This window comes from Halichoerus grypus, chromosome 7 (genome assembly GCF_964656455.1).
Source record: "Halichoerus grypus chromosome 7, mHalGry1.hap1.1, whole genome shotgun sequence".
NCBI classification, from domain to species: domain Eukaryota; kingdom Metazoa; phylum Chordata; class Mammalia; order Carnivora; family Phocidae; genus Halichoerus; species Halichoerus grypus.
This window is the reverse complement of record NC_135718.1, coordinates 55,619,438-55,632,847: the sequence shown is the minus strand read 5'-3', so window position 1 is coordinate 55,632,847 and position 13,410 is coordinate 55,619,438. Positions and strand designations below refer to the sequence as shown.

The 13,410-nt window shown below is 48.1% G+C and overlaps 1 protein-coding gene across 3 annotated transcripts in view; it reads left to right on the top strand.

The window, feature by feature from the left end:
• The window catches only part of TSPAN15 (tetraspanin 15), a 49,650-nt gene that overhangs the window by 22,172 nt on the left and 14,068 nt on the right, over positions 1-13,410 (top strand). For 2 of the 3 annotated variants that reach the window (XM_036113807.2, XM_036113804.2), the window contains exons 2-3: positions 4,916-5,101; positions 6,340-6,414. In XM_036113807.2, the coding sequence (XP_035969700.1) occupies positions 4,916-5,101; positions 6,340-6,414 (261 nt within the window). Of the gene's footprint in view, positions 1-391; positions 520-4,915; positions 5,102-6,339; positions 6,415-13,410 lie in introns of all 3 variants that reach the window. The other variant, XM_036113805.2, reaches the window with a different exon arrangement.

The window sequence follows — 13,410 nt, the reverse complement described above, 5'->3', positions numbered from 1 at the left end:
GAGCTGACTAGCTGCACGTGGCAAGTGGCCACCAGACCGGACGTTGGTGTTGTCATAGGACCTGCTCTGGGCAGCACTGCTCTGCTCGGGGTCCCTTTGTATTTTGCCAGGACATTTTGGACCCAGTTCTCTCCAGGTCTTCTCAAAAGGCCTGTCTGGAAGCCTCAGCGGCAGGTCAGACAGACAGGCTTCAGTGGGGAATCCCGACTGCCTCCCCTACGTTTTGTGTCACTTGGTTCAGCTGAGGGCCTGGCCAGGAACGTGAGACTGGTCCTTTCTTGGGCGTGTGAGGGGGTGCGAAGATTAAGGGAGGTGATGCAGGTCTAGCGTTTGCGGGCTCCTGCGCAGCATCATCACTCTGTAAATGGCAGCGGGCTTTATTATTTTACAGGTGACAAATGAGGCCCAAAGAGGAGACGGGACATGGCCGGGAGCACTGAGCTGATAACGGAGGCCCAGAATGCCAGCCCGCATCTCTTGTCTCACCTCTGCTGTTCCTTCTGCGCAGGAGACAAGCTGGTACGAGCATGCTGAGGAGGAGCTGGCTGTCTGCCCAGGCACAGGCAGGATTGGCCTGGGGCAGAAGGGCTGACGGACGTGAGGTCCAGATGCAGGGGCCCTGCCAACCCCCTCTTATTTAGAATCTCTCTAGGGCCTTAGAGTTTAGCTACTCCCTATAACCTTTCGAAGCTAGAAACTCAGGAAAGTGCTTTGTTGGGGCCCAGCAGAGAACTCTGGAGCCTCGAGTGCCTTATGAAGTAGTTCCAGAATGAAGCAGTTCTTGGGACCTTCCAGGAAACACTGACATCTCCAGGAAGCCCACCCTGATTTCCTCACATTGCCTATCTCCCCCTCACTTTTGTTCGAATCCCCAGCTCCCCTGCACCTCTCCGTGGTAGGAACTGCAGCTTGCTTCCCACAGACCAGGAAATCGTCACCTTTTTTGTGGCAGAAACATTTCAGCTAGAGGTTAGCAAAAGTAAAGATATGACTTTTTTCTCCATCCCCAGTTCAAAGACCCGCTGAATTCCATCCATCGGATTGTAGAGGTCATTTCCAGCCTCTCTGACCCCTATCTTACCCCTATCTAGTCTTGTGACTCCTGTGACCTCCAGGCCTGGAACATAATAGGTACCTCGTATGTGCCTTTTAGGGTGAAAATGGGTCTCGCAGGTCTGCTGTGAGACTTGCCCCAGCTGGGGATGAGCCAGCAGGCAGGTGACCAGATGCTTCCCCAAGGAGGAGACACAGGTGCGGGAAAGCCTCCCAGGGCCTCCTGCTTCCAGCATCCGTGTGAAGCTGGGCCTCTCCCTGTGGAGGAGGAAGCTGGTTCCAAGCTGCAGGGTTCCGCAGGATCCTTCGGGCCGGTTTATGCTGGGCCACAGGGTTTCCGAGCAGCCTGTTGAAGACACCACAGGGCTTGCAAAGCCTGGGGCTTTGGGCCTGGTCTGGGGACTGCCAGCGACATCCCCTGTTTGGTCCCAGATGGGCATGGCCGTGTGCCCCACCCCCCGCCCCCCACCACCAGCCCTGTCTAGCTGAAGTTGCACGACAAATGGGCCATTTGCTTCTGGCTGGGGCTGGAGTGGTCGCCCGCAGCCTTGTGGAAAGGCTATAATTAGCCGAGAGTTCTGGATGGGATTGCATGCTCTCCCTGACAGTTAATTTTATACTCAAATGTGAACATAAACTGATGTCATCAGAGATGTAAATATCATCGGAAATCTCAACGTTCCTGGGAAGGGTACGGCTGCCTCTCCCCATGCCCACAGCCCCTTGAGCACTTGAGTGAGGAGCCCAAGCAGCCTGTGCTTTGTGGGAGCCTCCTCGGGGCTTGTCTGGCTGGACCAGGGAAGCATGTGTGTGATGGCTCAGTGCGGGAGGAGTCGGGATGCTTGGGTTTATGTTCGCCACTGGAGTTTTTTCTATGGCTTTAGTGGTCTGGGAAGGTTGCAAGGCTGACCAGCAAGGAAAAGGCGATGCTTTGCACCAGGAGGGAGAGCACATCAAAGGAAGTGTTGTTTCCTGCGGGCAAGGCCATCCTGGAGTGGGTCCGAGGCTCTAGGGAGCTTGTAAAAACAGAAGAAGCCACTTTATGCCTTTATGGAGAGGGCTGGGATCAGTTCTACTCTGGTGTTTTGGAGATGGTTTCCAAAGCAGGCTACCTGAGCCCAGAAGCATGGCCTCAGGCAGGAGCACAGGCTGGGAGGCCAGAGATGTCAGGGCCCCGGGCCCTCCTGTCCGGAAGACTTTTTTTTTCTTTAAAACAGGAAACACAAAATTCTCAGAAGTATAAGGAATCAATTCTGAAAATATTAAGTCTTGTTAGGTCAGTGACAGCATAAGAATGACATTTTTCATCCAGACAGAGGATAAAACCCCACCTCTGTCACCCGCACCTACGCTGTGTCCTTGCATATTTAATTCAGTCCCTGCCTGGGCTCTCAAGGCTTCCGTCTGTCTGTCTGTCTGTCTTTTTTAACCATGATCTTCAGCTCTGGGGTGGAGGGATCTCTGGGCTCAGTGTCTGGTTCAGGGTTAGGGTTGAGCGAGCGATTCCTTAGAAGTCTGGTAATTCAGAAGGGGGAGACGGGGCTTTTTTTTTTACAGCTGCTTGCTCTTGTTCTAGAGGACCCACAGGCCTTAGGCTGGCCTTGAACAATGATCTCACCTTGTTCTGGGTTTTGGAGCATGAACTGACCAGATAGCCTCTGGCTGATCTTGCTCTGTCAAAGGTAGATTTTACTTCCTGGGATCATCATTGTCTTGTAGAAAGTTTTGTGTGTGTGTGTGTGTGTGTGCGTGTGTGTGTTCTGCCTTATAAATTTAAACATTCACTCAAGTGGGTACTTTTGATGACATCATTTCATGCACGGTTTTCCTGATATGGTCAACTTGTCCCGGGGCGACAGCTTCCTGGCCATCCTCTGTTATCCGATGTTTCAAAGTAAGCTCATTCTGTTGGACTTTTGGCATCCTGGCCACTTGTCAAAGCTTTGGAGAAAGCAGGCACTTCCCTTTACCCAGGGCGGTCTTAGTACTCTTCAGAAGGAAGTCAAGGGGATCTATTTTGAGGGCACATTAGAGCCAATTTAAGGCCAGTGAGGAACTGGAGAGGTGGCCTCCTTAGTTTTCTGGCTGTTGACTCTAGGGTATCTCACCAACATCCTGTCGGTATTACTCCTCACTTCCTTTCCTCGGACCTTAGCTGGCTGCGCCGCGGCTCTCGTTACTGTCCCACGCCACCTTCTCCGGCATATCTGGCAATGTGTCCTTGCCCTCAGGAAGGTGTGGCCCGGAAACTCAGAATCCTTGGACAAGCAGGAGACGGGATACACAGCGTCAGACTCAAGCCAAGGGAAGTCCGGCACGCATCCATTCAGTACACATTGATTGTAAGCACCGACTGTACTTCCTAAATGTCAGGAACTGTCATGGTGCTGGGGATGCCCCAAACAGTTGGAAAATCCCTCCTGACATGGAGCTTAGAGTCTCTTGGGGAAGACAAACAAGTACAAAGTAAAAGAAGAAAGCTGCTTGTTAAATACTGGTCAGGGCAGAGGAGAAAAATGAAATGGGAAATGGGATCGGGAGTTTCAGGGGGAAGGATTTTCTACTTTTAAATAAGATGGTCCCGGGAAGGCCTCACAAGGCAGCTGATAACTGAGCAAAAGACAAAAGGGAGATGAAGGGGTGAGCCATGTGGATGTCAGGAAGAAGAGCATTCTAGGCAGTGGGAACAGCCTGTGCAAAGGCCCTGGGGTGGTGCCCTGAGTGTGTTCCGCCAGCAGTAAGGAGCCCAGTGCTGCGAAAGTCGAGTGAGGGAGGGAAGGAAGTGAGAGGTGAGCTCAGACAGGTTGTGTGGGCCTGTCATCTGTGGTTAGGGTTGTGGCTTTCATTCTTGGCGCACAGAGAACCAGCCTGCTCTGATTTGGGTTTGCCTGGTCACTCTGATGTGGAGAATGGGCCGAAGGGGGCCAGTCAGGACACTGCAGTGGGATCCCAGGGTGGCAGTGTAGCCCCAGACTCGTCTGAGGCTTGGGAGTGGTGTCAGCTGATAAAAATCCCTGAAAATTTAGTACGAGACTTTGAGGCTGAGAGACAAGAGGGGCCCTCCAAGGGCTTTGTGACCTGGTTTTTCCTGACAGAGTGGGACTCAGTCATCTTTCCACTGCTGGGAAAGTTGATTAACAAGGAATTTGACTTAAAAATCCCCTCAAAATTCCTCCTACGCTAACCTTCCACCTTCCCGATGGTCCTCCTGCCTATATATTCCACGTTCAGGGTGCTGCGTTTAGCAGCTCGGAAATGTCCCCGGGGTGACCAGCCTGTGTATGAGGCATCACAGGGCCCCAAGCTCACCGGTACTTTCCTCTAAAGGGGGTCTGTGCCAGTTTGCTCGGGCTGCCCTAACAAAGTGCCACAGCCCATGTAGCTTCAACCACAGAAATTTATTTCCTCACAGCTCCGGAGGCTAGGAGGCCAAGATCAAGGTCTGGCAGCGTTGGTTTCTCCTGAGGCCTCTCTCCTTGGTGTGCAGATGGCCTCCTTCTCCCTGTGTCCTCACATGCTCTCCCCTCTGTGTGTGTCTGTGGCCTAATCTCTTCTTCTTATAAGGACACTAGTCCTATTGGATTAAGGCCCACCCATGTGACCTCATTTTTAACTTCATTACTGCTTTGAAGGCTCTATCTCCAAATATAGTCACATTCTGAGGTACTAAGGAGGGGGGTTAGGAGTGCAGCGTCTGAACTTTGGGGGAGCACAATTCAGCCCATAGCAGGTTCCCTCATGTATGGTCATCTGGGGTGAGCCCCCCAGTGACAGGCACCGTAGCCCCCAGATGAACTCTTTGTAGGACAATCAAGTGACTGCCAGTCTTTCTTCTCTCTCACTCCCTGCTTTCTTGCTGCAGCTGATCGGAGCCTTGGTCCTGTCGGTGGGAATCTACGCAGAGGTGGAACGACAGAAATATAAGACCCTTGAAAGTGCCTTTCTGGCCCCGGCCATCATCCTCATCCTCCTGGGGGTCATCATGTTCATCGTCTCCTTCATTGGCGTGCTGGCTTCCCTCCGTGACAACCTGTGCCTTCTCCAAGCAGTGAGTGGGCCCCATGTACCCCTCAGCTGGTGGGCGGGGGGGCGGTCCTTGGAGCCCCCCCGGAGAGCTGAGGAGATTGCCCCGGGGCCCTTGGGCAGCCCATTTTTTTTCAGTCCTTGCCTCAAACCAGACTTTCTAGAGGGTTTCATGGATCAGCCTACCTGTTCACCTTGGCCCAAGAGAGACCAATCCACTTCCACTTTTGCATGTCAAGACTGATTTGAATCCTATTCTTCTTATTTAAACCCTGCATTGGTCTGGCCTCTCAACTGCAAATGGGAGAAACCACACTGGAATGAGAGCAAGTAAACCCCAAAAACGTTGGTGGTGAGTCATTGGCTCACATCATCAGCAAACCCACACTGGGAGCAGGGGTGTAGATGGTGCCCTTGGGCCCTCTCTCTTTTGCCGCCTCCCGGGCCCCACGCTCTCTTTGCAATAGTCACCAGCGGCCTCGGGCTAACGGTCTTTATAGCTCCGGATTCGGGGAATCTTTCCTGGTAACCTCTGGCCCAAGTCCCAGGACTCCGATGGGCCTACTTGGGCCAAGTGCCTGCCCTGGGGTTAACCCCACCCTTACTTTCTGTGAAGTAAGGAATGGCTCCCCAAAGCTGGGGGGGGACTGGGTTGGCAGATTCACTCTGCACCCACATGTGTGTTTGACCTCACATCACCCCTCACGTGGGAAGCTCCTAAAAGCCCTTACAAGCAGGGTATTGGTGCTGGCTGAGGCTGGAAGTTGCTGGCATCAGTTTGGACAATGGCTGCCCGGTGATAAGGGGCAGGGGTGGGGGTATATATCCTTCAAGCCTCAGACATCACGTCATCCACTCTGGGGGGTCTGGGAAGCGCTTCTGAGGGGCTCTGCGGGCAGAGCTGGAGATGCTACCCTAGCCTACCCATCAGGCCAGGCCTGCCTCTGGGTCAGCTGCAGTGGGGACCAGCTGTCTTCGTGGCGGGGCTGTGATGGGAGGGGGTGCTTTTCCACCCAGACTCTGCTGAGTTCTCCTGAGACAAACCTCAATAGCAATCTGGCCTGGACAGCTGAGTCACCCTTCCTGACCACTGACTGGCTCCAGAGATGGGTTTTCCCGGGGAATATCTGTCCACATCCTGTGTCCTCACGGGAAGAAGGAGCAAAAGGCCCAGGAGCCAATAAGAGCTCCAGCAGACTTGACCTCAGAGCAAATGGCGCTTTGCTTGCCCCTCTAGGTGAATCTCTGAATTTTGTTTTTCAGTTTATGTACATCCTTGGGATTTGCCTCATAATTGAGCTCATCGGTGGCGTGGTGGCCTTGATCTTCCGGAACCAGGTGGGCCTCTGGTGCAGGTGTCAGCCAGATGTGTATGCTGAGCACCCACTGTGTGTGCCTTGGGCTATAAACTAGGGGTGTGCGGAGAGCAGGGTAGGTAATTCCTGTGGAACGTCCATTCTGCTGGGGAGATGGGCACTGAACAAGTAGACCAGAGAACAAGAACACAGAACAGGTGAGAGGTGAGTGCCTGGGGTGGATGAGGGAATGATGAAAGAATGAAAAGGAACCTACCAGGTGAGGGGCAGGGGAAACGGAGGTCCAGGCGGAGGGAACCACTGAGGCAGAAAGGAGCTTGGCAGGTCTGTGGGCCAGCATGCAGGCCACTGGGCTGAAGCGGGTGAGTGATGGGGAGGGACAGAAGGCAAAGTTGGACGGGCCACCAGGGCAGATCTCGTAGGTTCTCATAGGCCATGGTTTGGGGACTCGGAATTTTTTCTAAAGGTAGTAGGAAGCCTTTGGAGAGTTTTGCAGGAAAGTGATGTGATCTGATTTACAGTTTACTCGCTGTTGAGTGGAGAATGGACAGTAGGGAGTCAGGAGGGCTGTGGAGGGGCCAGTTGGAGGCTGTCGTCTAGGAAGGAGGGGATGACATCTTGGCCCTGGAAGAGTTGGCAGAATCAGGGCCCCTTTGAGCTGGCGAGGTTCTCAGGGCTTCTGGTCTCCAATCCTTCTATTGCAGGCTGTGTGCGCCTCATACTGGCTGTTTGACCTTGGGCAAGTCATTTAGCCTCTCAGATCCTCAGGTTCCCAGGGGATTATGATTCCTAGCTCACTGGGTTTTGGGTGAGGATTTGATGACAGAATGCATGAGAGGGACCTGGCGTGGTTATGGCCCCCAGTGGACCTTCGTTACCTGTCAGCTCCTCTGTCCCGAAACCTGGAGAAGAGAAGTGACTTGTCCAAGGTCCCACAAGAACCTAGTGGCTGTGTGGGGTTGACTTCCAAACCAAGGCTCTGTCATTTCTCCCATAATCTCATTCCTTTGCCTTCATCCCAGCTTTGGTGTTGGAGGTGGGACTTGGGGAGCAGAGTGAGTTTGAGTTAAGTTCTCTTTGGTCTGTCCACTACCCTGCCGCCACCCCACCCCACCCAGACAGCTCGGTTCCTGGTGCTCTCGGGCACTGCTGCTGAGCAGGTGCTTGAGGGCTGTGGCCCTATTTTCTCTCTTGTCAGAAGTTGCGCCCAGGGCAGCCGTCGCTATCCCAGACACAGGGGTGTACAGAGCCCTCCAATGACCTGGTGTTTGACTCCTGCCAAACTCCTCATGGGTGCAGCTGGATCCCGGCCCGGCGGGGGGAGCAGGGGAGCCCCTTAAACTTAGGCTTGTCTACACCCCTGGAATCCAGGGGTCTTCTTCCCATTTTAGGAACTGCAGGAGAGGGGTAGGGAGATTCCCATCAAATCAATGGAGTCAGTGAGGCACAGAGAGGTTAGGAAGCCCTCCCCACAGCACACAGCAAGACAGAGTCAGCTCTTTGGTTTCAGTTCTTTTTTCCTTCCCCCCAGCTTTATAGAGGTGTAATTGACAAGTAAAATTGCAACATATTTACATGCACATGTACAATGTGATGATTCGATTTACATATACATTGTGAAATGATTACCACAATCAAGTTAAATAACACATCCATCACCTCACACAGGAACTTTTCTTTTAGTGAGAATGCTCCAGATCTATTCTCAGCAAATTTCAAGTATACAATACAGTGTTATTAGCTAGAGTCACAATGCCATACAGTAGATCCTCAGAACTTACTCACCGTGTAACTGCGAGTTTGTACCCTTGACCAGCATCTCCTTATTTCCTATCCCTAGCCCCTGGTAGCCACCACTCTACTCTGATTGTACGGGTTTGACTTCCTTTTTCTTTTTTAGGTTCCACATACAAGTGATACCCTGCAGTATTTGTCTTTCTCTGTCTGGCTTATTTCACTCAGCATAATGCCCTCAAGGTCCATCCTTGTTGTCACAAATGGCAGGATTTCCTTCTTGTTTATGGCTAAATAATATTCCATTGTGTGTGTATGCAATGGATATATATACAATACAATATAAAAATAAAAATATATAAATATGTTAAATAAATAAGTATATTTCCTTATCCATTCATCTGTCAATAGACACTTAGGTTGTTCCCATATCTTGGCTATGGTGAATAATGCTACAGCATATCCTTTGGATATATTCCCACAAGCGGGATTACTGGTTCATATGGTATAGTTCTATTTTGAAATTTTGGAGGAACTTTCATAGTGTTTTCCATACTGGTTGTACTAATTTATATCCCCACCAACTGTGTACAAAGGTTTCCTTTTCTCCCCACTAATATTTGTTATCTCTTATCTTTTTGGTAATAGCCATTCAAATAGGCATTAGGTGATATCTCATTGTGGTTTTGATTTGCATCTCCCTGATGATGAGTGATGTTGAGCATCTTTTCATATAACTGTTGGCCATCTGGATGTCTCCTTTGGAAAAATATCTATTTAGTTCCTCTGCCCATTTTTAATCAGATCATTTGTTGTTGTCATTCAGTTATAAGGTTTCCTTGTACATTTTGGATATTAACTTCTTAAAAGATATATGGCTTACAAATATTTTCTCTCATTCTGTAGGTTGCCTTTTCATTTTTTTTGTTTCTTTCCTTTGCTGTGAAGAAATTTTTTAGTGTGATGTGGTCCCACTTGTTTATTTTTGCCTTTGTTAACTGTGCTTTTTGTGTCAGATCAAAAAATCATTGCCATGACCAATGTCTGGGATTTCTCCCCCTATGCTTTAAAAGTTTTACAATTTCAGGTCTTATCTTTAAGTCTTTTATCCATTTTTTTTTTTTTTAAAGATTTTTTATTTATTTATTTGAGAGAGAGAGAATGAGAGAGAGCAAGCACATGAGAGGGGGGAGGGTCAGAGGGAGAAGCAGACTCCCTGCCGAGCAGGGAGCCCGATGCGGGACTCAATCCAGGGACTCCAGGATCATGACCTGAGCCGAAGGCAGTCGCTTAACCAACTGAGCCACCCAGGCGCCCTTTTTATCCATTTTGAGTTGATTTTTGTGTATGATGTAAGATAATGGTCCAATTTTTTCTTTTGCATGTGGATATCCAGTTTTCCTAGTACCATTTAAGAGATTATCCTTTTCCCATTGTGTATTTTTGGCATTTTTATAGAAAATTAGTGGGTATGACTGGGTTTATTTCTAGGCTCTCTATCCTATTCTAGTGATCTATATGTGTGGGTTTTTTGGGTCAGTTTTTTGATAACTGTAGCTTTATAATATAGTTTGAAATCAGAAAGTATGATTCCTCCAGCTTTGCTTTTTGTGCACAAGATTGCTTTAGCTTTTTGGGGTCATATTGTGTTTCTACACAAATTTTAAGACTTTTTTTTCTATTTCAGTGAAAAAAATGCTATTGGAGTTTTGATAGGTATTGCATTAAATCTGTAGATCATTTTGGGTAGTATGAATAATTCAGTACTTTAAGTCTTCCAGTCCGTGAACAAGGGATATCTTTCCCTTTATTTGTGTTGTCTTCAATTTCTTTCATCAGTGTTTTGTGGTTTTCAGTATATAGATCTTTCACTTCTTTGGTTAAACTTATCCCTAAATAATTTATTCTATCTGATGCTATTGTAAATGGGTTTGTTAATTTATTTTTTGAATAGTTCATTGTTAGTGTATAGAAATGCAACTGATTTTTGTAGGGTGATTTTTGTATTCTACAACTTTACTGAATTTGTTTATTGGTTTTAACAGATTTTTGCTGGAATCTTTAAGATTTCTTTTTTTTTTTTTTAAAGTAGGGTCCATGCCCAGCATGGAGCCTGACATGGGGCTTGAATTCATGACCCTGAGATCAAGACCTGAGCTGAGATCAAGAGTCTGATGCTCAACCGACTGAACCACCCAGGCACCCCTGGGGTCTTTAAGATTTCTATATATAAGATCATGTGTACAAACAGAAAATTTTACTTCCTTTCTGATTTGGATGACTTTTTTTCTTTTTCTTGCCTAAGTTCCTTGCTCTGGCTGAGGACTTCCAGGACTAGCTGAATAGAAGTAATGAGAGTGGACACTTTTCTCTTCCTGATCTTAAAGGAAAGGTTTCACTTTTTCACCACTGAGTATGATGTCAACTGCAGGTTTATTATGTATGGCCTTTGTTATGTTGAGGTGCATTCTTTCTATACCTGATTTGTTGAGCATTTTTGTCAGAAAAGGGTATCACATTTTGTCAAATGCTTTTTCTGCATCTATTGAAATGATCATATGACTTTTATCCTTCATTGTTATTGTGGTGTATCACACTGATTGATTTGCAGCTGTTGAACGATCCTTACATCCCAGGGATAAATCCCACTCGATCATGGCTATGATCCTTTTAATGTGCTGTTGAATTTGGTTTGCTAATATTTTGTTGAGGATTTTTACAGCTATGTTCATCAGAGATACTAGCCTATAATTTTCTTTTCCTGTAGTGTCTTCATTTGGCTTTGGTGTCAGAGGAATGCTGGCCTCATAATGATTTTGGAAGCATTTCCTCCTCTTCAATATCTTGGAAGAATTTGAAAAAGATTAGTATTAATTGTTCCTTAAGTATTTGGTAGAATTCACCAGTGAAGCCATCTGGTCCTAGAGTTTTACTAGTTTATTAGTTCCTGACCTGTTATTGGTCTGTTCAGATTTTCTATTTCGTCATGGCTCAGCCTTGGTAGGTTGTATGTTTCTAGGAATTTATCCATTTCTTTTCGGTTACCCAGTTTGGTGGTGGATAATTGTTCATCGTAGTCTTTTATGATCCTTTGTATTTCTGTGTTATCAGTTGTGATGTCTCCTCTTTCATATCTGCTTTTATTTATTGGAATTGTCTCTTTTTTTCCTAGTCTAGCTAGAGGTTGTTAGTTTTATTTATCTTTTAAAAAAATCTACTCTTAATTTCGTAGATATTTTCTATTGTCTTTCTAGTCTCTACTTCATTTATTTCTTCTCAGATTTTTGTTATTCCCTTCCCTCTACTAACTTTGGACTTAGTTCGCTCTTCTCTTTCTGCTTTCTTGAGGTGTAAAGTGAGATTTTTCATTCGAGGTCTTTCTCTTTTTTTTATTAAGGTAGATGTTTACCGCTATAAACTTCCTTCTGAGAACTAAGCTTTTTGCTTTTGCTTTTGCTGCATCCCCGAAGTTTGGTATGTTGTGCTTCCATTTTCGTTGGTCTCAAAATATTCTTTTATTTCCCTTTTTCTTTGCCCCATAGTTGTCTTTTCAATCTAGTGTCACTACTTGCTCCTCCCTTTCCCCCTTTTCTGTCTTTCAGACCATCCTCTCTGAGCTGGAAGATCAGGGTATTGGTTCATGTCTCCGCAGCCTGAGGGGGGAGAGGTGTCTATTCCATTTGTCCATGGGGATGTGTTTCTGTGCAGTCATTGGGCTCCCAGCCAGCCTGTGGCTTTCCAGAGGTTTTGGATTAGTGCTTTCCTAGCCAGAGCTCAGGTCCAGGTTGTGGTCAGCAGCATCGATTGTTTTAGTAAACAATCCCCTAAATGAGCAGCAGTTCTGGTTTCCAGCATGCTCTCACAAAGGCGGGCTGATTTGTCATTTTCCAGTCCCCCGTAGGTCAGTAGCGGCCATGACACCAACCGCTCCTTCGTCCAGCCGGGGGTTTGAACTCTCTCGTCCTCACAGCTGAGGATGCCATGGGCTGAGGTCAGGGCTGAGAGCTTCTCATTATCTCATTATCCCCAAAGCCTGAGGATTGGATGGGGAGTCCCCTTACAGGGTCCTGTCAGGGGACGATTTCTGTGTGCAGCCCAGGAAAGACCCTCACCATCAGGGCTCTCGGCTCTTTGGAGGCTCATCATGAGCCATGTTCTCATATGCCTGTGATACATAATTCAAAATAAATGAAAAATGAGATATAAAACTATAAATGCAGTAAGATCTCTACCATGAAAAAAAAATAGGCCTGAAAAACCTGGAAAAAAATAGAAATATTCTCATATTAACTCTTAATTCCTCTGAGAGGTGGGCTAGGGTGTTTCTTATTTTCTCCTTGATATTTTTTCCCTGGCTCCCAAATTTTCTTTTTCTTATAATCATGGGGGAAAATACCATATACAGAAAAATAATGTCCCTTCTAACGCTAATGTAAAATACGAGACTGGCCAATGCTGAGGATGGCTGTTGACGGCAGCAGGAAGGGGCAGCGTAAGGTGGAGAGAAAAGGTGGGGAGCAATGAAGGTCAGCTGCAGGAGGAGGTGAGTCCCCAGTTCTACTTTCTCCTCACCAAGAGGAGAAGAAACATTTCTCTGAGCCCTACTATAACAGTCTGGCTCCACAGGCTACCTGTTAAATCTAAGAATCCACTCGTGGTGCCAGATGAGAACAAATTAGGCTAATGACCTCACGCCCGGTTCTCGGGAAGGGGCACAGGCCATGGCCACCGGCTGGCAGCAAGACATCAACAAAACACCTGGGTATAAAGACAAGACTCTCCGTCCCTGACCCTGGGCGGGGTTTCCACTATCGGGCACGACCTGACGGTCAGACTCAAGTGGCTTCTCTGTTGTACAGACTCTAGCAGCTGTGCACTGGGAAGCTGGGCACAGAGCTCCAAGGGCCCGGGCATCAGAAACGCAGTGTCCTGACCCCAGCCTGTGCGAGAAGAACCTAGTGACCTCCACAACTGTCTGGGTCTCACCTTGACCTACCAGTGCTCCAGCTTGTTCTGGGGCCTCTCTTGAGGGTGCAGGGGTGTTGGAAGAGGGCAGCACCTGCCCATGTATCCCCAGTCAGGCAGAGCTGAGCGGGAGACCCAGACGGTGCCGGGAGGTAGCTGTATGTCTGTACCCCCAGCCCAGGCCTCTTGGCCTCTACCTTCCCTCCACTGCCAAGGCAGGTGAAGAGTGGCCTCTTTCCTGGCCTTGATCAGAGGATGCTGGTCATACCCAACACCAGGCCACGGAACAGCATCCGGCCTGTTTGTTTTATCATGTTTT